General features: G+C 34.1%; 3 protein-coding genes, 1 long non-coding RNA gene and 1 pseudogene across 4 annotated transcripts; 1 reads left to right on the top strand and 4 right to left on the bottom strand.

Moving 5' to 3' along the window:
• The first annotated feature begins 3329 nt into the window (after positions 1-3329).
• Positions 3330-3818, top strand: LOC143531613 (uncharacterized). The gene is made up of 2 exons (XR_013135049.1): positions 3330-3507; positions 3624-3818. It is a non-coding gene; the product is annotated as an uncharacterized LOC143531613 (long non-coding RNA).
• Positions 3819-6997: 3179 nt separating this feature from the next.
• On the bottom strand, positions 6998-7781 carry LOC143531614 (transcription factor MYB77 pseudogene; annotated as a pseudogene).
• A 2255-nt stretch (positions 7782-10036) lies between these two features.
• Positions 10037-11814, bottom strand: LOC143531615 (uncharacterized). Its single transcript, XM_077026876.1, has 2 exons — positions 11728-11814; positions 10037-10711 (listed from the first exon to the last, which is right to left on the bottom strand). The coding sequence occupies exons 1-2, from the start codon at positions 11767-11769 to the stop codon at positions 10100-10102; spliced, it is 654 nt and encodes a 217-aa protein (XP_076882991.1). The 5' UTR covers positions 11770-11814; the 3' UTR covers positions 10037-10099.
• A 1055-nt stretch (positions 11815-12869) lies between these two features.
• Positions 12870-16958, bottom strand: LOC143531616 (GDP-Man:Man(3)GlcNAc(2)-PP-Dol alpha-1,2-mannosyltransferase-like). The gene is made up of 7 exons (XM_077026877.1): positions 16559-16958; positions 15211-15497; positions 14942-15128; positions 14767-14835; positions 14480-14673; positions 13474-13583; positions 12870-13395 (listed from the first exon to the last, which is right to left on the bottom strand). The coding sequence occupies exons 1-7, from the start codon at positions 16859-16861 to the stop codon at positions 13160-13162; spliced, it is 1386 nt and encodes a 461-aa protein (XP_076882992.1). The 5' UTR covers positions 16862-16958; the 3' UTR covers positions 12870-13159.
• Positions 16959-19363: 2405 nt separating this feature from the next.
• On the bottom strand, positions 19364-22273 carry LOC143531642 (clathrin heavy chain 1-like). Its single transcript, XM_077026895.1, has 7 exons — positions 22259-22273; positions 22079-22148; positions 21037-21125; positions 20886-20964; positions 20685-20812; positions 19492-19557; positions 19364-19375 (listed from the first exon to the last, which is right to left on the bottom strand). Exons 1-7 carry the CDS (start codon positions 22271-22273, stop codon positions 19364-19366), a joined length of 459 nt encoding a protein of 152 aa, XP_076883010.1.
• Between the last annotated feature and the right edge of the window lie 3227 nt (positions 22274-25500).

A 25500-nucleotide genomic window follows, 5' to 3' on the forward strand; every position in this document is an offset into this window, starting at 1 on the left:
AATCTATACTTGCTAATTGCTATAGTGTTTTCTATAATTATTTCATGTAATCGGCTAAATCGGACGTTTGTAAATATATACCAAGTCTAGGGTAACGGTGTTCAATTTTTTCCTTAACTCTTATTTTATTGGTCGTGTTTATTATACTAGCTCTAAAGATAGTCAGGTCATGAATTATGTCACAACGTCATAGGACAATGTCGCTATAGATGTCTGCGTATCAAACACTATATATATACCTAGGCGGGTAACGACATTCAATTTCTTCCTTAATTATTATTTCATTGGTCGTGTTGTACTCACTCAAAATATTATACTAGCTATAAGGTCATTATTCATTTATTTGTGTCACAAGTCACAACCATGGGACAATGTCAGTATAGATGTTCGTACTAAAACAACATTGTTGGTATCAAAGTCACTTTAATTTACTCAAAAGGAAAGAATGTATTTTCCTTTTAATTGTTATAAATATCTATTACTCTATATAATATAAGAGTTAGGGACCTCTTGAATTTTAAGAGGTACCCCTCTTATTGTATGTATACAAGTAGTAATGCAAACAATTTTGAAAATTTAGGGGCAAATTAGTCTTTGCTCATTCAAAAATAAGTTACAATAATGGTCCTTCAACTTCAATCAAGTTTTGTTAATTTATTAAATAGTTACACATATCCCCCTAATTCTAAACCAACTACCCCCACGACTCTTTAACGACCGTAACTTTTTAACTCTTTAATATTTTTTCTAAAAAATTTCACCATAAAAACGAGTATTTTATTCTCTTTAACTTGAGTATTGTATTGCTATAGTTTATTATTTTTTAAAAAACTAACATGTTACGCGATTACCATTTATTATCGCGATTGGTCGGACAGGTTCGGCTAATGGTGTTGGAACGGGTTAGACTGGAACATGTTAATACAAAAAGGGTAAATTTAGTTCATGTTGGGATGAGTTTAGATCGAAATGGTTTATGTCAAAACGGAATTCGGGTCGGTACTGGTCCGTCAAAACGGATCGGGTTAAAAAATAGTTTATTTGAAATTACTATACATTTCATCTTTGCTTCTTGCTTGTTGGCACCAGTTACGCGCGTTTAAACATCAGTTATGTGGATGACATACCAAGTTGTTCACATATAGACGTTATGTGACACGCTTACTAGCATCATCTACACGTCCGATGCCACGTTAAATGCATACCACCGTCGGGTTACGTACATACCGTTGTGAGGTTACAAACATACTAACACCAATTACGTTGTGCATACACCGCAGCATCGCGCGGACAACTGGCTAGTAAAAAGTAAAACCACACTTTTTAAATTATGTATTATGTATCGATGTATGTAAATAAGACATTTTCATAAAGCAAAAATAAACCATCGAAGGCAAGTTAGTTCAGTCGTAAGCCATGATTTTCTTCATGGAAGATTGTGAGTTCGAGTCTTGCATGAAGCAATTATATTGGGTAGAGCGAGAAGGTTTTACTATGATGGGTTATTGGGTTTCCTCTTTAATGAGTGAACTGTGTCATCACGTTTTATTCTCAAACGTATGAGTGATTTATTTTTCAGAATGATTCCACATTGCTATACCAGCAATATAATAGTAAACTGGCATGAAAATAACTAAGTTTATTTATTTAGTAGACTAACTAAAGCAAAGAGTGTCGTTTTGATTCAGTTAATAACCAATATTAAACTTGAGCTAAATTTTCTTAAAAATACATAAAATTAATGCTTAAATACATGAAATGAAAGTATAACTAAATGAAATAAATATATAAATATATGAAATTGAGATATTAGTACATGAAATAGAGATATGAATACATGAAAATAATAATATTAAACTATTAATACATATAATACATGAAATAGAGAAAAAAAGTTTAAAACTATGAATAAAATGAAAAGTTCTTTGCGGTTCGGTTAATTCAATTCGTGTCGTCGGTTTTCGGTTCGGTTTCGGTTTACGTCTTTACGGTTCAATTATACGGTTCAGGTTTAGTTATTGCTCACCCTAAAACTAACAACAATGGAAGCATAAATCAACTCTCGCAAACACATCAATTTAAAAGCATAAATTGATTACTAAATTCTTTTGCACGATATATTTTTTTTATTTGTCATCCATGGGATTTTAACTCTCACAATTTATAAGTTTTATGACTTTATCTAACATTTTAATATCATTAGACAAAAGCCATTTTGGTAATAATATATACTGAATAAATCTATCCGTGAAAATTCCAGTTACTTTTCAATTAATGTTGATAGACGAAGATGTCAAATGACCGAACATATATCATGTATGCGTAGATGGCCGATTATTACGTGTACACGTATCATTCAAATTCAAACTAGACCACCCATTGTGGGTGTCCCAGTCTTAAGGTTCTTTACGTGAAAAATTTCCATTCAATTGTGGAAAATAGGTGCTAATGTTATTTCATTTTCACTAGTTAATATAGCAAAATTTGAGGAACATGATACATCATGTGTCACTTCAGCTTCCAATAGTTTACTTTGATTCAGGGGGTGTTTGGCCTAGCTTCTATTTTTAAGCTTATGTTTATATATTAAATTAGCTTATAGTTTTTTTTTTAATTATTTGATAAGCTCTTTTTAAGTGTTTGGATTAGCTTATATTTTATAAATTAATTATGTGTTTTAATAAGTTGTTAAATCCAACATTTTTTAATTTGTTAGAGTAATAATACTAATCCACCACCATTTGAGAACAAATAAGTAATTTATACCTTTAAACAAATAAGCATCTAACAAATAAGCTAAAAAACCATCTTCAATTAAGCCTTTTCAAATGAGCTTATATAAACTAATAAGCATAAGCTTAAAAAGCTAAGCCAAACACCAAGTTAAGCTTATTTTGTAAAAAAAGCTAAAAAAGCTATAAGTTTGGTTAAAAAAGCTAGGCCAAACACCCCCCTCAGTTTCAATTGTGTTACCCTCCACCAACGTTTTGAATCATTACACTAGCAAGCTACCGGTTCTTTGTGAAAATTTAAACGAAACGTGTGGCTTACTTTGTAAAAAAGATCCGTCTTTATTTTTTGTCCGATTAATAAGTTTTGGAAAGTTAGACGTCAAAAAAGTAGTATTTGTTTTAAGAGATAAACATTGAATCTTTGAACCGAACAAGTTTTACCTTACCGCACTATCGTACCTTTAGGAGAGTGTTCACTGTCATTGGTCTTGGATGAGGGGTTGTCGAGTGTATCCTGATGTGTTCAATTTAGGCGGTAGACGATTTAGATGATTCGTTAACCGTTCAAATAAAAATGGATGAAAAAGCCCAACATGAAAATGTGACCCAACAAACTACAAGCCCAGACCCATCAATCCAATAATATTTAGGGTTCCCTAAATATCTCTCTCACACAGACAACTTTCACATTTGCACACCGGCGGCTGGTGTTTCATAACCTTAATCCAACCAGAGAAGACCCGACTTACGTTTTCCGATCACCATGAGAGCCAAGGTATGTTTTCAAGAACTGGGTTGTTGTTATTATTATTATCTTTCATATTATATCAGTGTTAATAAGTTTATTTTATTTTAATGAAATTGGTTGAATTTGTATTTGTGATGTTTTAGTGGAAGAAGAAGAGAATGAGGAGATTGAAGAGGAAGCGTCGAAAGATGAGACAGAGATCTAAGTAATCATCCCTTTGTTTTATTAATAATATTGTTTTAGTTTCGTGTTTTGATTTGTCGTACTGTTTAGTTGAATTGCTTGTTGGATACCAGATTTTGGTGATATGAGTTTTTATTAAATCGGTTGGTTTTGCCTATTTATATTTATTTATTTATTTATATGTTTTTATGTGTTGGTTGTTATTATGTGCATAGAGTAGGTTATATTCTTGAGTTGAGCTTGAACAAGATTGTTTTTTAGTGTGCTGGTGTAGTATTTTATAGTTTGAATTGCATACTGATATAGAACAGAATATTGGGACGAGCAAATGGACCCGGTACTCGTAACAAAACTGGTGGTGTTGATATCAATTTAGTACCAATATTTTTGATTTGAATGGTGGACTGGTGGTATGTGCTTTGGTATGGTACCAGTATTTTATTTAACTTTTGCTTTTCATAGCAGTATTATACTGAGATCTTTTGATACCAGTATATGGACTCATTTATGATGAATTTTTGGTATTTCTCGTCATCTCTACTCTTAAGGATTAGAAAGTACTGAATGCATCATGAATGGGAAACGTATTCTGGTATTGAAAGTTCTCAATATGGTACTGGTTTTGTACTGATACAGTATGATACTTGAAGGGGAAAAATAATAAAATACATGTACTGAAAGTAGCGATACTCAACCTTAAAATGGTGGTAATTAATTGGTAATGAGAATTCTCTGTTTGGAACCGGTATCATCTGCTCATCCCCAGAACCCCAAAAACGATTGTTTTCTTAAACTTTCTTTGATCAATTTTTAAGTTTAGATTAACAAGATCGATTTTGAGTGCGCTGTTGGTCAGGAGTTTAAATAGTGAATTTTTTAATATTGTACAATTCAAATTTCTTACTGAATTAGATCCAAATATAGGGATGATCAAATAGAACCAGGTACTGGTATTGAAATTGCTACCTTTGATGTTTTGAGGTTTTGGGATCGGTATGGTATTTTTGATTTGGTATAGTGTATTTTCTCAAATTTTTTGCTTTCAGTAGCGGTTTTATACAAAGCTATTTGGTATCGGTATAAGCACTCATTTGTAGTGACTGCTGGTATATATGTATTTTGGTATTGTTACTAAGCTCATCTAAACGTTGCTGTTAGGGATGAGCGAAGTTCCGATCTCAAAAATCATAGTGTGGGTTTTTTGTACTTTAATTGAAAGTTCTTGATACCTCACCGGTTTGGTACTGATACGGTATACGGTATTTGAAGATAAAAAGTATGGATCCTCAAATCTCATAAGGTGGGGGTATGAAATTGATACTAACAATTATTTGTTCGGTACCGATATCATTTGCTCATCATTCCTAGAACCACCGATTATCTATTCGGTACCGATATCATTTGCTGATCAAATTGATACCAACTCTGTACAAGTGTAGTTTCTTTAATTGAGTTTATTAGGACAGGTGTATCACTAACTGGTATAATTAGTCCAGAATGTTATTCAGCCGTGTCTGTTTTATTTCTGAGTTGTCTGTATTTGGGAACTGTAATAGTTAACAAGTTCAATTCATATGTGTTCATGTAGTTGTTAACACTAGAAAGTATGGTCGCTCAGGTCATCTGAATCATCACAAATGTAAACTCTAAGCAAGTCTCTGTTGAGATGTTGATAGTAGAGATGATTTATACAAATGTATTACACCTTTAAAATAATTTCGACTGCAATGGTTGTGAATAAGAGAAAATACACATTTAAATTTAAGTGTGCTTGGTGGAAAGAATCCAAGTGAGTGACCTGTTGGGAGTCTACAACTAACGCATCTGTTAGCTTGTTGTGGCGAAAACTTACAATAGTGGTTGGTATGGAATGCTAGATATACAAGTCTACAACTAACGGATCTTTATACCAAGTCTAAATGGTGTTAGATGCTTTTGGTTGTTTGTCGTTTCAACAAATTTTATGCAGTTTTGACGAGCAAATACCCCATAGCGCACAATATGACATTTTCAAACAAGAATATTGGGTTTAGTTTATGTAATTTTGTTCACTTTATGTATGACTTAAAAAGTTGGCGGGTTTCTGACACAACAAGACACATGACACTAACATACACAACGTTCACATGTTTCGTGTCAGTCGGTTTCAATTCTAACAAACAATCACGTTTAGCTATATAGTTTGAGTTTACAAAAAGTAACAGAGAAATCAAATTGTATCAGTAAAATCAAATATGGATGCCTTCAAATTTAAGGTCCTAATCAGACAAACTTATGTGAATCTAGGGCTGCAAACAAGTCGAGCCGGCGTGGGTTTGAGATCAACCTCGAATTTAAACGAGGCATCTCGGATCAACTTTGAGCACGATTTCGAAGTTAAACGAGCCTAAGATCGAGCCAACAAGCCAAGGCGAGATTAGGCTTGGTTACAAAAATGTGCTAGCTCGGATCTAGTCGTTTGAAATCAAATTTTGTAGCTAGTTTATTCGAGCTTTTATCGAGCGAGCCACGAGTATTTTGAACAGCTCTATGTGAATCAAACGCACGCATTTTACTATTATCTCGTAAATATCATAGCTAATGCACAATTTGCATACCTTCGGTTTGTGAAAACTACACAGTATATGAAAGTAGAAAATCATCCCACATGGGATAGAAGAGATGCCACAAAAAGTTGAGTTGAGTTCTCATGAAGTTTGTCTTTGCGCTTATGGCAATGACACGATTTATGAGTCGGGTGTACAAAGTCTGTTTGGTTAGGTTATGAGGGCTTAAACATAACCATAACCATATCCATAACAAAATGGTTGGTTAACCATAGGGTGCCAGTTTCGGATAAATGTCCAATACTCCAATGTACTTTGTTTAAATTTATTTTCCTTTGGTCTAGTTGAAGATTGTTTCAATTATAATGTTCCAAGCTACAGGCTCATTGTCTCAACACAAATTGAAATGTGTGAAGCAATAAAAGGCTAAAAATAGAGATATAAATAACAGCAATAGATTTACAAAGTTTGTAAAAAACAAACATACAATGTTCATTTCGGTTTTGGTAAAGCCGGCTAACGAAGACACGTTTACCGTAAACAAACCTGAATGGTCAGTTTTCCGAATTCACCTAAACATAACCAATCAGTATTGTCAGTTATGGTTAATTTCAGTTAACATTTCGTTTTTCAGTCAGGATTCAGTTTTTTCTCACCCTAAATAACATAATAACTGACTTTACAAACAAAACAAAATATAAATTTTCATCAAAATAAAAATAAAATTTAACTTTGTCCAACTTCCAATGTCATTCAAAAAAACAAACTCCAAAACACCTAATAAAAAGTGTCGGACTCTAACCTTTTGGGGCTAAACTTTGGATCGGATCACAATCATGAACCTTCGGCCCAAACCCAGGCCCATTATCAAAACAAACCTTTTCATGGGCCCGTAACTCATCAATATAAACCCGCACCTCCTTCGCTATCATACGCTTCATAACCGTCACCAGACACGTGTCCCCCATCTCAACCGTCGACTTCTCATCCACGTCATCCTCCACGTCACCCATCTTTTCAGTTACAACAACTTCCCCGGGTGGCAACAGCGTGAGCACCGTCTCCGGTCCACCACAACTACCGTGGTCCGCCGACACACGCGAACACCGCCTCTTCACCGTTGACTCACTCGTTGACCGTTTCAAAACCTCATCTCCGTCGGAAACTCGCTGTCGCCGGAGAGTTGAGTTCCAGTAGTTTTTAATCGCGTTGTCCGTACGGCCAGGAAGAAGCTTGGAGATAGTGGACCACTTGTTGCCATGCACGGCATGAGCCTTCACAATGACGTCATCCTCTTCGGGAGTGAACGGACGGTGTTCGACGGAGGGGCTGAGCTGGTTGCACCACCGCAGGCGGCATGACTTGCCGGACCTGCCGGGGATGGTGGAGCTGATTAAGGACCAGTTTTTGGGGCCGTGCTGATTAATCATCTTGACTAGTGTGGCGTCCTCTTGTGGAGTCCATGAGCCTTTGGTGGTTTTGCCGGAGGAGAGTGGTGACGTCATTGGATTTAGATGGGAGTTTGTTGTGGAAACGGTTGAGTGGGTGTTTATGAAGAAGAAGAAGAAGAAGAAGAAGTTTAACCGTTTTCGGAAGGAGAGTAGTTGGCATGACCCATAAACTGCTCTCTCTCGTGCGTCTGTTTTGTAATTTAATTTATTTGTTCGTATTTATTTTTATAAGTTGAAACTGAAAATAAATCCATAACGATAATATATATGACTTGATCAATTAATGTAAAAGACCAAAAAGAAAAATACATCAAATAAGTAGGGGTGTATATGAGTTGAGGTGTTGGTGAGCAATTCAAGCGGATTAATAAAAATGCTTGAAACGTGTCTAAGTGTTTTATAAAGATCGTTTAGTTATCGAGTCTTGTATGAAAAGCTTGTTTTGGCTAGGCGAGCCTTAACAAATCTTATAAGTTGTGTATTTTTAAGTTTTAACTTTTTTGGACTTTTATTTATTAGTTTCACATTGCATGGTTGAGTTCGTGCTGGGCTTTGGCTTGTTTAAGGTAATATAAGAGCTCGAGCTCAAGCTCAAGCTGAGCTTAGGCTCATTTAAGGTTTTTTTTTTCTGTCAAATGATAAACAAGCAGCGCTTGAGCTTAAAAAACCGACTTACGTGCCGGGCTCGAGTTTTAGAAAATGAGCTCGAAACAGCTTGAACTCTTGTAAGTCAAAATGTGCTGAGTCTAGTAGATGTAGAAGTTTTATAAAAATGGATGTTCATAGAATCAGTGTTTTAAAAACCGGTTTATACCAGTCGATTGAACCGGTAATACCAAGTTATGCATATCACATAAAATAATCACAATTCACAATTAGAAATTTCATAAAAACCCCAATAGACAATTTTATAGGCACATATATTTTTAGTTTTAATGTTGTTTGAAATTGTTCAAGAAAATCTAGATGGAAAATAAATTTATGTGAACCTACAACCAATAAGAAGACTCCACGAAATGTATAAATAATATAACAAAAAATCAAGAGGCATATTCCTGATAGTTACCTAATGTTTGTTGCAACTGATTGTGCAAGTTATAACGGCCAAACACCAATATGACACCCAAAGTAATCATACTTTTTTTGCATTTATATATTGGTTGGGTTTAGTTGATGCACGTTTACATATATTGATATATACTGTATTATTTTTGTTTTGCAAAGGGAAAGAAAAACTTATTTCCTATTTGTGGTCAAAAGCGTTAGCGTAAGAAAGATAATAAATCATATATATAATACTTATATGTAACATCATATACCTAAAATAAAAATAACAAATGTTAAATAGTCAGTTCGGTATATAAGGTCGGTTCCGAGCTTCCGACAATACAAGAACTAAACCGTATATATTCAAACCAATCAATTTGTTTTGATTTAAATGGTTCGATCTATAGCAACTATGCATGGAATCTCACATTTTCATCGTGTTATACAATGGTTTTGATCAAATACAAACTAAATTAACGTGTTAATTGTGAGAATCAAGTAGTGTAATTACATATACAACATAGTGTAATTACACTACGATGTAATTACATAATTACAATATTTGTATATATAATTACACTACTTGATTATCAATTAACATGTTTATTTAATTTGTATGTTTGACTTTTTCTCCTCTTGTACAAATATTAAAAGTTCCTTTTCAAAAAAAATTAGTTTTTTTAAAGATACCAAGAATAAAATAGACTAAATAGTCAACAATTTAACATTTTTAATTAATGCCAGCTCATAATTTACACCTATTAAATCCATCTAACACTCTATTAATAAGAGCAAACCCTCAACCATGAGATCACGCTTAGTGGGGCGCTAGGGGCACCGGGGGGGGGGGGGTGTGCTTCCCACATAGCGCCGGTGAGGGGTGTAGGGTGGAAGGTGATTGGTAGATTGTATATTATTATTATTTTTTTGATAAATAATAATAATAAAGTAATAATGAGGTAATGATTTGAAAGGCTTCATCCACTACACCCTTTTTGGCCATAAAGCTCCAATGGTGACGTGGCGTCACATAACGCATAACGGCCACATAGGAGTTCTATCCACTGTACATGATCTTAGGACGTAAGAGAGCACGGGCACCAATACTGCCAGGCCAAAGTTCTTTGAAACTTAACAATATCCAGACTGGATGAGAAAATATTATCTTCCAATTTCTATCCAGACATTCTGTAAACTAAACACTAATCACATATTTAATTAAAAACTAAAGTTTTGTGTATTTTTTTGACAAGTTTGATATTAATGAAATCAAATACATGTACCAAATACAAACTGTTTTAGCCATAATTTTATCTATGAACCAAAAGATGAAAAGAAGCTTATATTAATTCAAGTATAAAATCTGCTTTAACTTAAACAAGATACAATATCCTAATACTCATTAAAATGAATAGCACCCACTTTCCAAACAATGTAAGTTGTTGTAAACATTATGGTGCTGATGACAACTACAGAAGTGATAATAAGAAACACATCCCACCCAACCGGTAGCTCAAAGGTCAAACCTTTTTTCGGCATCCCTCGTTTACTGTCATCCAACATGTTTGTCGGTGCTTCTGGAAGCCCGGATCTCTTTTTCCCTGTGATTCTATCAGTCTCCCTTAACGCTTCTAGCACTTTGCTCCCAAGTTCTGGTTTCTTATCGGCTTTTGGTTCTGACTCACGGTTACGAACCCTTGCTGCCTTTAGTTTTTCTCGTGCAGTCAATTTCAATCGTTTTGGAGAACTGTTTGTGTCTACATTTGATGCGGCTTGTTTCGGTTCAGAAAGCTCGGTTTCAGAAGTAGGTGACGGTTGAATATTATCTGAAGTTTTGTCACTGGTTTCTGTTGTAACGCGGTCACTGTTTGCAACTAAAAGAGGTTTTACACATTTTAAAAGTGTTGGTTTACTGAAAAGAGGGGTTCTGGAACGGGTCGGAAAATGCTTGGGATTGAGTATTGGAACTCCTATGCACACTCGTGGGGCGGTTTGATGGTTAGCCTGTGTACAGTTTTCAAATGTTACATCATTATAACTGTCTTCAACATTAGATATCAAGTGATGAAGTGAAGTCATGATCTTTGATAATTTATGAAACTTCTAGATTACTTTGGATTTTGATACTTACTGCTTAAATGTTATTATTCAAAAAGGCTGTGTTTGCAATAGATTGTACATGTGTTGAAAATTTAAATTCAATAGCAGCCTGTAGATCTAAGAACTATGATGTGTTTATCAATGTAAAAAATTGATGTTTTAACACCTACAGGAAATTGCTTATAAACTGTTTTGAAGCTCATACAAATTCATCAAATCAGATTCAGAATCAAACACTAAAAATAGTTCAATCACCAACACCTGTTGAACTAATGAGCCTAGGGGTGTAAACGAGCCCACCCGATTCAGAGCTTGTTATGGCTCGATTTTGGATCGTTTTAACTTCAGAGGGATTGGGTTCGAGCTCATTTAGAGCTCTATATTTAAAGCTCGAGCTCGGCTTGTGAGTAGTTTCTTAAGCTCAAGCATTAGCTCAGACCGGCTCGCTTATTATTTATTAACTATTTAATTTTTTTATTTTTATAATGTTATAGTTATTTGCAGATATATTAATATTTATAATTTTAATTTTTAAATATAATTTAACATATATAACTCAGTAAGTTTTATAATAATTATATACATAGTAATATTAGTTATCATCATACAAGTATGTATATTAAATATAAATCTCGTTTAGGCTCGCGAGACGGCTGAAGCTCATTTACACTCCTTTATGAGCCGTAATCTATCACCGGTGCTAAGTTCAAAGATGACTCAAATCACCATAGCAAAACTTACAACTATTGAAATTAAGCGTACGATTACTAAACTAGATTCAAACATGATAAACAGTTGAATCAGTACCGACACCTGTTGAGCTAACTTACAACTACTCAAATTAACTGTACAGTTAGTTACTCGTTCTAAAATAAATGAAAAATTAAACGAGGAGATAAGAGAGAAGAAGATGAAGATACCGTGGAAGTGAAGCCGACGAGTGAATTAAACGAAATAACCATTGGATTAGATTTCAATTATTCACGTTCCAACCATTAATTAATTAATAATATTATTTAGATTTGGGAGAAGAAGAAGAAATGAATCTGTGGCGCTAAAGTGTTCCAACCACACCCTTACTAGCTAACAGATTATAAATTGTTATTATTTCCACTTCTTCACAATATTGTCCTTGTATTTTTACTTACTTACATTTTTGGTCTATAAGATACATATATGATTGTGATCGATTATCCACGACCGGGTTAAGATACCAAAACTGGTTAATTTTGATTCGATGAATGTCCGTATCAGCTATAACGTGTTGGATGACTTGGAAATAAAGGAACGGTTTTATTTTTGATAGTGTCCCCTTTACGGTGTCCAAAGTGGTAAACGATATCAAATCGGTCTTCTTTTGTTGGGTGAAGCATAAAAGCAAACGCTCGAGCTTGGATTGGGGTAAATGGTGTAAGTTTAATTTTATGAATTTCCCTTTATAAGTTGGTTCCTGTTTGGTTTTTATTTTGTACTTTTCTTTCCTTATATGTTTCGGACTTCTTGCTTCTTGTAAGTGGTCTTTTTTTTTTTTAACGCTATTGGCCTTTTAAAAGATAAGATAAACTTGTTGCAACAAAACTGATGTTTAGATAGTAAGTGTAGAATGTATGCAACTATCTCTTGCATTTATTGTTTAAACTTTAAATGGGAATAATAATGTAAGATGCTTTCAAAGCATCCAATGTTAAAAATTTTCTACATTGCATCTTTGTTTTTGTTTGCAACAATTCTGGTTAGATTTATAAAAAAAAAAAAAAAAAAAAAAAAAAAAGTTATGAAGATGACAAAATGTCCCTTAATTTAGCAAATTAAAATGATAAAAATCATAGTCAATTTACAAAAGGCCAATTATACCTTCTTAATCACTCTAAGATGACTATACATTGCAACCAAAAGTTGTATGTTATTCGAATTGGTATTAAAGAAACCAAACAAATCCTAAGTGCGTTTTTTGTTTTTTAATTTTCAAATTGAATCATCATTCTAAATTCTAATCACCAAAATTCTTATTTGTTTCGAATTTAAATTCATTTTCAAAAAATAAATTTCAAATAAACTGTAAAGTATCCTATTAACTCCCTGATCACAATGAAATGTAACATGTGTTAAAAGTTAGTACTTTCATCAAGTCAAGTATTCGACCATGTTTTTTAAACATATGTTCTTTTAAGACCTCCCAGAAAACGGATGTATATCATCACATTTACCCTATACAGGCGTATATCATCAAAACACGTCACATCAGTAGGGTTTTTAACTTTTTATAACCCGTCTGGAAACATCAACTTTCATTTACCGCATAAAAGAAGTGACATTGGGCATCCTTGTCTTTATCTTTCATCATCTTAAAGTTCACAGGTTTAAAATTGGTTTAATCGCAGCTTTAAAATCTTCGTAAAACCTCTGCTCTGAATACCTACTAGCTCGTTTTCTTGCAGCTGCAGCCATCTCATGCTTCTCGGATTCTGACATCCTTAAAATCTTCAAAATCGCGTCTGCATATTCTTCAACAGTTTGGGCAAGAAATCCGGTGTCTTTCCCTTCTTCTGGTAACACAATATCCATCTTCGGTCCAGCTGAATTATGAGCTGAGAAACAATTTAAAAAATGTCCTTCAGCACAAATAGGTAATAATAAAAGTAATCCAGCATGGTTTAATTAGTTACCGATGGGTATGGCTCCTGCAGCCATGTACTCTACAACACTAATGCCAAAATGTTCATCTATCATTGAATGGATCCCTGCTGTTGCATCCCCCAATAGCTTTACTAATTCCCTGCATTGAGAAAAAAAAGTCAAGAGCTTGTTGGCTGATATGGTGGTATGAGAATAGCATTATTTTGATCCAGATACTTATGACCTGTTGGTGATAGGCCTGTAAGCAAACTGAACGTTCAGTGAACCTTTTTCTAATAGTTTGATGGGAAGTTCGCTTATTTATTAAATGAACGAACATGAACACATGTCCCGTTCGTTCATTTACGTTCATGAACGTCCATTACATTCGTTTATGTTTGTTAATTTACTTCATTTAAGTTCATTTACTTACATTCGTATATGTGTGTTCATTTACGTTCTTTAGTTTATGTTCATTCAACCCATCACCTCAATCAAACTTAAGATTTAAGAACCAATCCTTGGATAATCGAGTAATGAGATAAATGAACGAACAAAAACGCGCTCATTTTCTTTGTTCATTTATGTTCGTTTAGAGCTTTAGATTCTAAACGCGTGTACATAAATAAAACGGACACATTCATATTTTAACGAATAAAAATGAACAAGAAAATATGTTTGTTTAACTGTTCATGTTCATTCGGTTAAATTTAAGGAAGCGAACATGAACAAGCCCCACTCGTGTTCGTTTAGCAAGGGGTCAAATCAGAGAAACTAGCTAAAATGGGAACGGGTCAAATGGCTCAAACATGTTAAGAGTCGCCCAAAGTCTACATCTAAAGCATATACACTTATTATACAGTGTCATTTAAAAACTTAGATTATAAAAATAACATCATTAGTAATCATAATCAACATGTTTTTTTGTTTCAAGAGCAGGACCATTACAACCCGTACTAAAAACTGATATGTTTAAAACCAGACACCCAAGCCTCTAATATAGCATTATATATATATATATATATATATATATATATAAAGAAAAGTGAGACAAACCTGTAGCTCACATTCTTATGAAACTCTACATAATCTTCAACCTTAAGTTCAACAGCTAAACTTTTAAGATTCTGCAATCTTGCTTCATCAGCATCGTTTCTACAACTACCAACGAATTGGAGTTTGGGTCTAGAAACATCTGAACCTACTTTACTGATGGATAGAGCAAAAGCCTGAAGCTGAAGAGTATGCGCCTGACATACAATTTTTAAATAACCTAAAATGAGAAACCGGTTCTTAAGATTTCACAAGGTAACAAATTTATAGTTTTTATGCAAAATGCACACCTTCTCTGGTCGAAATTGAGCCACTGAAATGATTATGGGTGGTGTTGTTTTTCTTTCAAGTGGAAGTGCCTGTTAAGTTCACATTGGCTATGAAGCTTCTTTATTATGTTATGAACAAAACCATGTTTTTTTACAGTAAAAGTAAGTGGAAGTTAGTATAGAATACAAAACAAACCTGCAATCCGGTTGTATCACAAGGAGGATAAACTCGTTTAATTCGATCTGGAATTCCCCAAAGCTTCTCAATATGCGAATGTGTCCATGAAGAATTTACCATAGCAAGATTTGCACAAGAGCCAACAAATCCATACATCCAACTAAAAATTGTGTAATAAACGAGTTTGAGACGTGATAGCAAAGCACTGTCACAACAAGTACTGTTTCAGTCATTTTTACTAGATTAGCTATAACAAAAACAAAAAATCAAATAAATATGCAACAAACCTGTTAGCAACAAAGGCGTCATTATTATACATGGAACTCTGTGAATGGACTCGTGAGAGCATATCTAGGCTTATTGTGGGATAATGTGTGTAGCAAATAACCTTACACCCGAAAAGCCGAGCAAGTGGATAAGTAAATGCATATCCACTTGTATCCAAATAGTACAATGGAGCGAATTTTGTCAAAGCTTCCCAGGAAAGGTAGATTGAACCGAGACTTTGACCGATCATAGTTAAACGAGGATATGTTTTTTCTTCTATCCATTTCCTTTTGTGTAAATGCACAACCTGATATAAAAATTGTACAGCAATCATAAACTTTCCTCAGAAGATTAGACAAAACAGCTTCAACAAATTAGAATTGTAAAATCAGATACAACAAAATTAAACCTGTAGACGAACCCAGCGTTCGGCGGAGTTCGTTTATGTTCATTTGTTTAATAAATGAACAAACATGACCATGGAATTTCGTTTAACTAACTAAATGAACGACCACGAACAGACGCCATGTCCGTTCCATTGCGTGTGAACGTACGATAATGATAATGTGAATGTGTTCATTTATGGCTGTTTACGTTCGTTAATGTTTGTTAATCAAAGGTTTTAATATTTCTAATGACTTTTCTAATCTTATCATATAGATTTAAGCAAAATTATTAACTATAAAACAAAGATACCTATGACTATGAGTATTATGTGATTAATTTATATGTAAACTAACATACGAATATGAATGTTAAGAAAAAACACCAACACAAACTTGGTAGCCAAATCAAATAAAACATCGTCCGCGTTCATTTGTGTTCATGAACAGTTAACACAAACAAGAAATTCCATTTGGTAAGGTGTTCGTAAACCGTTCTCGTATCCGATAAAAGCTTAAACAAACAAACATGAACAATAATCTTTGTGATACAAAGCTTAAACACACAATCAACATTAGAATATAAAAGCAGGTTAATTTATCACATGATGCACAAAATTTCATCTCAATTTGAAATTTCATCTTAAAATGGTAACATTTAAACTTTGTGATACAGCAACTAGTGATATAAATTTAGTTTGTTAATGGCTGTTAATGTTTGTTAATTTATATCACATAATGCACAAAATTTCATCTAAATTTGAAATTTCATCTTAAACTTTGTGATTCAGCAACTAGTGTTTACAACACTTAAAATTTCACTTAGCAGACTACAATAATAACATCAGATCCATCACAACCAATAAACAAAATACAAATGCACGTTAATTCATCTAATTTCACCTAGATTCATGCTAAAATTGTAACATCTAGAATATGTTATTCAACACCTAGGGTTTACAAATTACAACAGTTGAAATTATACCTTGGGAGGTGAAATTAGGTTAACACCGAACCGATCAACGGCACGACGGAGTAGACTGTCAGGCGAAGCATCATGATCGCCGGTGTAGATAACGCAGTCGAGATCAGGCCGTTGTTCTTGAACGGCTTTAACCGCACACCATAAGACTCGCTCGCCACCGCCTCCGTCGTTAGTGTACGGATGGAAGAACCCTACTGCTTTGTTTTTGTTGGACCGGCCGTATGATAGGAGTAAGTAGAAGTGTGTTGCTAAGGACATCATTGCGGAGACTAGTAGTATTCGTATGGCGGTTAGAATCCACATGTTGAGAGTTTTGAGTAAATGTTGCAGGTTTGATTGTTCAAAGTGTTGAAAATGAAAGAGGGGTTAGGTTGGAGAAGGAGATTTTGATCATGCGTGCTTTTGAGTTTGACTCTTTCTAAAGTTTACTTTGAACCGGTTATTTACTCGCGCGTTGCGTGGCGAAATTGGTCGTTAAGACAAAATCATTGCAGTCGATAAAACCCGAGCATCGATAAAACACCGTTTTTGATAAAACCCAAGCGTTACAACGGCTAGTTGACGTGAATTCGATCATTATCGGTTACGTTCGTTACGGTATAAACAATGTTGGTTAAACCCGAACGTAAAACCCAAAAAAAAATTGTCAATTAAGTTATAAGAAATAAAACTTTTAAATAGACGATTATTCGAACGGTAAAACCCGGAGAAAATTCCCAAAAATAGTCCATTTATAGTTAGTGTTTCCAAGTTTATCCCTCATAATTCAAGTTTCCAATTTTAGCCCTTTGCTATCTCGTCGCCGACGACATGATAGCTAACACTGACGATGCTCAACGATATGTTTGTGGTGAAGAGGAAAGGGCACGATGTATTAGTGGACAACAAAGGGGTTAGGCGATTCATTAGTGGATAACATAAGGGTTCTTCGACACGTTAATGTTTAAAGCAGAGGTTCCGCGATGCGTTATCACTAACGCATCGCTGCTACCCTACGTTAGCAACATAACGCATCGTCAACCCTATGTTATACCTAACAAGCCGCCGGCGATGTGAGTCGTTGACTTCGTTAACAAGAACACATCGTCTGGGCCGAAGAACACATCGCGGCGACGAGATAACAAGAACACATGTGAGTCGTTGAACACGTGTCGTTATCTTATTTGTTTCGGTAACGCATTGTCGGTGTTCGCTATCATGTCGTCGGCGACGAGATAGCAAAGAGCTAAAATTGGAAACTTGAATTATGAGGGATAAACTTGGAAACATTAACTATAAATGGGCTATTTTAAGAATTTTCCCGTAAAACCCGTGTGTGGCGTTGACGTGTTGGTAAAACAAAGCTTTGTGGTTCTTGGGTGCTTACATGGTGAGTCGACGTGAATTCGATCAATTCGATCACATTCGTTATAGTTTCAAAACTAAAACAGAAAAACAAAACAAAAAAATTTGAGGTGGCCTAATGGAGTGACATCAGTCGATGAAACTCGGGTGTTGGTAAAACCCGGGCAATTAGGCTACGCGACATCGTTCGATTGTCATTACATTAGTTTTAGTTCCAAAACTAAAAACGCAAAAAAGGGTGTTGGTGAAACCCGAGTATTTTCGGGCCGATGTTAAGGTTATCAGTCTACGCGACATTGGTCGGTAAAAGAAAAGAAAATACAGTAACAAAGTCAAATTGCAAAAATCAGAAAAAGCAATACATAAACTTAAAATTGATCTTGTGGCACCAGGTCTCATTTACTCAATATCTATATGCATAAAGAAAAAAAACAGTAAAAAGTCAAATTGCAAAAAACAAAAAAAGCAATAAAAAAACTTAAATTTCTTTTTGTGGCACCGACTGTCTCTTTTACTTATATATTGATAATAATTTGAATCGACGACCGCGTGTTGCAGAGATGAAATGGTCACGAATTCTGTCGGTATCGAGTTACAGAACCCAAAGTAAAGATAATCGTGCACACCAAAATACAACAAATTAGTATATCTAAATAGAAAAATGCGGCAAACAAAAAAAGACACGAGCGTGTTGCGCCTAAGAACTAACCGGAGTTCGACTGGAATCACTAGACAATATTGACTGTAACAAAAACCCGCGCTTTGCAGCGGCAAACATACACGTATTTGGTTGGTATCAACGGCACTGTCTCTAAATCGTAAACATGGAATTCGGTCGTTATTGATGTACACACTAAACCCTAGGCTAAAAAAATATTTAACCAAAAAAAACACACACACGACTTGAAGTGCCAACATGGAATTGGTGCCACGTGAACCAATCAAATTCACGCGGCACCAACCCATATGCTTTAGATATATATTGGCAATTTAAACTCTGTCATTTAATTAAGGTATTTGTAACAATTAATCTATATGTTTTGGTTTGCATATAAAACATAGGTGGTGTCCTTTTGCCCCAAGTAACCTCGTTAGTTTGCTTGGTTAAGTTTGATCATGCGAGTTGCACATGAGGGCAATATTTATGATTATTTTACACTTGTTAATAAAATAAGCTTAGGATAGATTATGTAACTATTGTAAGTAGTAGAGTAAATGTTGTATTCTGTAGGTAGATCATAGATGTACATGTGTTTACATTTAGTTTTTTATAACTGTGTACAAATTCTGAAAGTAGTTGTAAATAGCCAAATAGCATTCCACAGCTGTTAAATGAAAAACATTTTGAGAGGTGTATAAAAGCTTAAGTATTTTGAAAACAATAATAAAGGGATCACTGATCACTTGTATCCAAATAGCTAAAAAATAGAAACAAACAGAAAGAAACATACTGCAATTAGATTATTGAATTAGCTGAAAACAATGATAATCAAAAACATGAACATCCAAGGTACTAATACTGAAAACAAAGATAAACAGCTGCTCCGCTAGTCACGAACCGGTTAAGGATTACGTGGGATACTTATCACTTGCTCTTGACTTCTTTGTTGATCAACAGAATACTGCTGCACGTTTCCTTCGACTGATTGCGGTCTCTGTCAAGGTAAAACAGCTAGAAGTTAGAAACGAAGATGTACATGCAGCTTCGTTGTGGTCTCCGATTACAAAGAAAAAACTGATCATATAAAACATGAACATCCAAGGTACTGATACAGTGATACTGAAAACAAGGATAAATTAAATAACTGCTCCACTGGTCATGAACTCGGTAACTAGTTAAGGATTAATACTTATCGCATGCGCGTCAAGAGCTTGACTTCTCTGTGTTCAACAGATCACAACTGCATATAGGGTTATGCATGGTTCGGTTTGGTTCATTTTTAGGCTAAAACTGAACAAAGAACCCAAGTTATTTGAATTTTTGAAAATTGTTCGACTTCGGTTTTCGGCTTTCAGTTTGGGTTAGGTTTATGTTTTTTTTTATTTTGCCATTTGAGCTTGAAAATTTTGACCAAGAATTAAAGTTTGGTTAAAATAATCAATTTCGACCGAAATCATTCTGTACATTAAAGCTTAATTGATTATTATACATTTCGTCTAAAATATTTGAGGTACATATTTATTAGATTCTAATTAATTACTTAAAATAAAAAAAAGTAAAAATAAAAATATATAAATGCAGTTAAGTTCGGTTTTTTTTCGGCGTGTGTTGCATGCAAAACCAAAACCAAACCTTAAGTTCGTATTTTACAAAAGCATAAAATCAAACCGTCGGTTTTTTGGTTTTCGCCAAGCAAAACCAAAACAAAAACATAAAATCAAACCGTCGGTTTTTTTGGTTTCATGCACATCACTAGCTGCATATTTACTTTGACTAACCAGGGTCTCTACATGATCATAATCAGACTACGAAACAAGAACTGGCAAGCAATTAAAACTACATAAACCAATTTTAAAGTTTACAAAACTTACAGAAAAAAAGGGGGGGAAAAGGAACATAACCCTGTGCCACATGATATACTTGTAAGTATTTACACAAGTTGAAAACACATATAAGAGCAATGAATACATAAGAGAAACCGGTTTTAGTCCGTACACGCTTAATTAACTATTTAAAATAAAAGTAGATTTGTGTAAGATCTATAAGCAACTATTAAAAATACAATGATTCATAAAGCTAAGTTGCTATTCGTTCGCGTTTAACTAATGAGTAACAACAAACCTCTAGTGAGCCAGGGGCAGTTCCAGTCAACGCCAGCCATTTCTCAGATGGATCACATTGGCAGTAGATTACCTGACTGTTTGATAAATTGGCCGTTCTATCAAACGTCTTTACAGGTTCAGAATCACCTACACCGAAGGAACAGAACACCGAGTTCAGCTGATGTGGCAAAACTCAAAAAACAAAAAGAAAGCAATGTACCTTCAAGTAACCAATGATACACCGACGTCTCGGTTACCATGCACAACATCTTAGGGGCAACCCACTTCCAAAAGATAACCTAGAGAATGAAATGTGATCAAATGTAAATGTTGCAGATAATTAAAATGTTAAAGTTACAAAACACAGTCACCTGCTCAGGCATAATATGAGATTTCACTTTGCCTTTCGTCTCGACACTATATAGCATTACGTAGTCCATAGTATTCCCAGGGAGTTGAGCTTCAAGAAAAACACATCATACATTAGCTATATGCAAAAACTAATTTATTTCAAGATAATCAAATTGCAGGCAACATAGTCCATAATAGGGGCGTGAATTTGTGACACGACACGAACCTAACACGATATTCACATGGCTAGGTTTGGAATAACGTGTTTGAGTCAGTTTCGTGGTTGAACCCGTTTAGCTAAACGGGTCGGGTTCGGGGGTTGACCTGTTTAACATTTTTATTTTTATTTTTTAAATTGATTGGTTATATATGCCTAAAATTTAAACTAAAAATGGAAATTGACATAAGGATTGCAATTAATATCTAACTGTTTTTATATAAGTTTTTTTTTTATTTTTTTTGTTGTAAAAATGTAATATTAAAGTATTAATATGTGAAAACAAAAAAGAAAACGATAAAACTTTTGGGTCAAACTAATTTATGCAAAAACTAATTTATTTCAAGATAATCAAATTGCAGGCAACATAGTCCATAATAGGGGCGTGAATTTGTGACACGACACGAACCTAACACGATATTCACATGGCTAGGTTTGGTATAAACGTGTTTGAGTCAGTTTCGTGGTTGAACCCGTTTAGCTAAACGGGTCGGGTTCGGGGGTTGACCTGTTTAACATTTTTATTTTTATTTTTTAAATTGATTGGTTATATATGCCTAAAATTTAAACTAAAAATGGAAATTGACATAAGGATTGCAATTAATATCTAACTGTTTTTATATAAGTTTTTTTTTTATTTTTTTTGTTGTAAAAATGTAATATTAAAGTATTAATATGTGAAAACAAAAAAGAAAACGATAAAACTTTTGGGTCAAACGGGTTGTGTTCGGGTTCATGTGTCTAACACGATTTTCAGATTCCGGTTTGTGCCAAACTTTCGGGTTTAAGTCGGGTTGGACCCGCAAACACAACCTGTTCTACACCTAAAAAACAATAAGGTGTACCTTTTAAAGCCAGAAGCTTTAAATTGGGATCCAGTAGTGCTGAAGTAGCATCGATTGGCCTCCTCAATGGCTGCATTGGCATACCCATATCAATAATCACACATTGTTCTGAGCCCTGAGGTGATGTTTCACAAACACAAATAAACAAGGAATTTCGTATGATTAACTAAATGAACGAACATGTGCATCGGCCATGTTCGTTCACTTGTGTTTGTCAACGTCCGATGCTGCATTAGTTTACGTCCGCTTATATTCGTTAAAAGATTTTTAATACTTTTTGATGACTTTTCTACTCTAATCATATAAATTTAAACAATATTATTAACTATGAACGAAATATATATACGAGTATTATGTGATTGTTTTATACGTAAAATTAACATATGAATATGAATGTTAATTAAAACGCCTACGCGACTACATAATCTTGGTAGCTGGACCCTACCGTTGACAATCATTGTTTCGGTTAGCCAAATCAAATAAAACATTTGCTTGTGTTCGTTCGTTTGTGTTTGTGAACTCATTCCTTTATTGAACGAACACGAACAAGAAATTTCGTTCAGTTAGTTGTTCGTGAACCGTTCTCTTGTCCGATAAAAGCTTAACGTACAAACATGAACAAGGCCCTGTTGTTTGTTTGTTTGTTCAGGTATCCTATTTCCACTTCAATCACAAACCTTAAAAGTTGCGAAAACAAGAAACAGTGCAAATCAAACTACGTTTGCCATAATGTACTAAAGTGTGAATTGATTCAATTCAAACGAGTGTGTACGATAACCTTGTGTAGAGATTTACGTACCGTGCGTGCTTGGTTCATGCTGAGTAGATCAAAACGAAGATGTAGTGGTGTTCGGAATTGCGTATTTATAACTTATTGATGAAGTTAAATGACTAACTTCGGAGGGTGAGTGACGACTTGGGAGGATGTGCATGGTGGTCTCGAGTTCTATAACGATTACAACCCGGTTTTATCATAACGGCCTTCACGCGGGTTAATGTACTTGGGCAACCTGGCGTTGTTTGCAATCACGGACGTACGAGGTCGTCTTTTGTCATTGAATCACCCTGGATACAAGGGCGGATATGTGGGGCGGGGAGGGGTCGTGGCCCCCCCGGGTTTTCGGATCAGTAGCATACTGTATAGAGCTGCTTAACGGGAAGCTATTTTATGTTAATCTTTTCTTTGAATGTGTAGCATGAGCACCAAGTAAGGTGAGGAGAGTGAAAATATAAAGTTGGAGATCCATTATTCATGAGCTTTAATTGAAGAGGAATGAAGAAGATGAAGAAAAATAGAATAATATTATAACTATGTTGAGTTGAGTGTATACTTTTGATAGAGCCATGTGGGCTTGCAGGTAAACTATTCCTTCATTTATATATTCATTTTTATTAATTGTTATTTACTTATTTGTTTTATATTGGACTTCATATTTTAATTAGTTTATAATGTAATTGTTTATTTTTATTTCCTATAAAATTACATTAAAATATTCTATTTTATTTCATTACTAATTTGTTTGCCTTACCGACCACGTACATTCCATTTTTGAAGAAGAGAACATTAATTATCGGACCTATTGAAATTTATTTCGACCCCCGCAGTTTAGATGTTCAAGTTCCGCCAATGCCTGGATAACTAGGATTTTTCCTTTGCTGTTAAAAAAAAAGCCAAAATCCGGCCTTGGTGGCTATAAAGAATGCCTCAGAGTTCAACGTCTTCAAATGAGTGTAAAATACGAGAGTATTAAAAGGTTAAAAAATGTCTTTGTTATTGAAATCTCGAATTATTGTTTATTGACTCTCTTAACCACCTAAAGTTTGGTGTGTATATTGACTACTGAGCAAGGTCGGCCCTTGGGTCAGCAAACTCAAGTAAAAGCTTTAGGTTCACACTTAATTAAGACTCCTAAATCATTAAAACAAATATATATACACACATATATAATAAATGGCAAGTAAAATTGATATTGTATGTGTCTTTTAATTGTAAATCATGAGTTTGAGACACGATATAAGCGTTTTTATTATTATTATTATTATTATTATTATTATTATTATTATTATTATTATTATTATTAGTTGTAATGAAAAGGTCACATAACCTCATTTCTATTTAGGCCTTTAAATGCAAGTGTGGATATATTTACGTTGCTAAGAGAACTAAACTCATAAATTGTGATTGTGGATATGTTTATGTTGCTAAATAAACCGGTCAACACGAACCAAAACGTGATATCCAACAATGAGTCAAACGCAATATGCAAAACCATTACTTTAGAATATAACGGCAGGCACCAACCTGTTGACCGGGTTTATAAAACGAATCAAGAACGTCTGCTTTTGGACATAAATTTTATTTTTTAGCATATCAAGCCTAAACTATTTGACTCAGTTGCTAGACTTCACATTCTTTTAATCTTCATGACCCAAAAAAGAGTGAAAATAACATTACTTAAGTTAAATTAATAACTTACATTTATTTGGTCAACTCAAAACATTTGCATTATTGTATTGTGGGTCCCACAAAAAATACACAATTAAGTAATCAACTTAAATACATAATCAACTTAGTTGATATTGTAAGTAGGATCAACAATATGAGAAACTACCTAGTCCAAACAATAGTATAATATTTTTGTGTTCATATGATGTTGGTTTCTAAAAAATTAGGTATGACTACATTTTAATTTTATATTTATTAGCTATCTAAGCCTAGTTTATTTGACCATACACATTCTTTTAATAATCACAGCCCGGCCAAAAGAACAGAAAAAATAACATTGCTGAGTTAATTAATGACTTCCAAATTTGATTAGGATGAGGCGGTAAGGTGGTTAAGATGTAGAATAAGATATCAATGGTGTAATTCTTGTAAAGTGTAACATTTAGTTTTTAAAGAAAAAAACTCAAATGTTTGTAATATTTTAATGCGGGTCCCAAAAAAATACACAATTAAGTAATCAACTTAGGGGGTGTTTGGGATTGCTTATTTTCAACAACTTAAAACTTATAAACTTTTTGAAAAGTAATAAGGTGTTTGGGATTGTTTATATTGTGACTTGTGAGTTGTGAGAGAAAAAGTTTCATAAGTTAGAATGTTGTAACTTATTAACTTAATGAAAAACTATAAGAAGATAAAATAAGGAATCCCAAACACCCCCTTAATTAGACCGTGAGTAGGATCAACAATGAAAAACTACCAAATCTTCATGACCCAAAAGAATAGGAAAAAAAAACATTGCTAAGTTATTTAATGACTAACATTTATTTGGTCAACTCAAAACATTTGCAATATTGTTTTGCAAGTCCCATAAAAATGAAAAAACACAATCAAATAATCAACTTAATTAAGATTGTGAGCAGGATCAACAATGAAGAACTACTGATTCCAACAACTAATGGTTTTGTGTGCAACTGAT

This window comes from Bidens hawaiensis, unplaced genomic scaffold (assembly GCF_021521415.1).
Source record: "Bidens hawaiensis isolate Kalapana, Puna unplaced genomic scaffold, B.hawaiensis_p1.1 tig00009196_1, whole genome shotgun sequence".
NCBI lineage: Eukaryota > Viridiplantae > Streptophyta > Magnoliopsida > Asterales > Asteraceae > Bidens > Bidens hawaiensis.

Coding starts and splice junctions, on each gene's coding strand:
- LOC143531615 (XM_077026876.1), bottom strand. CDS start 11,769: ATGGTTATTTCGTTTAATTCACTCGTCGGCTTCACTTCCACG. Junction 10,712..11,727: donor TCGTCGGCTTCACTTCCACG/GTATCTTCATCT, acceptor AACTGTACACAG/GCTAACCATCAAACCGCCCC.
- LOC143531616 (XM_077026877.1), bottom strand. CDS start 16,861: ATGTGGATTCTAACCGCCATACGAATACTACTAGTCTCCGCAATGATG. Junction 15,129..15,210: donor GACGCCTTTGTTGCTAACAG/GTTTGTTGCATA, acceptor TTGTTGTGACAG/TGCTTTGCTATCACGTCTCA. Junction 14,674..14,766: donor CTCAATTTCGACCAGAGAAG/GTGTGCATTTTG, acceptor ATTGTATGTCAG/GCGCATACTCTTCAGCTTCA.
- LOC143531642 (XM_077026895.1), bottom strand. Junction 21,126..22,078: donor AAAGCTTCTGGCTTTAAAAG/GTACACCTTATT, acceptor TTTTTCTTGAAG/CTCAACTCCCTGGGAATACT. Junction 20,813..20,885: donor GTATCATTGGTTACTTGAAG/GTACATTGCTTT, acceptor CCTTCGGTGTAG/GTGATTCTGAACCTGTAAAG.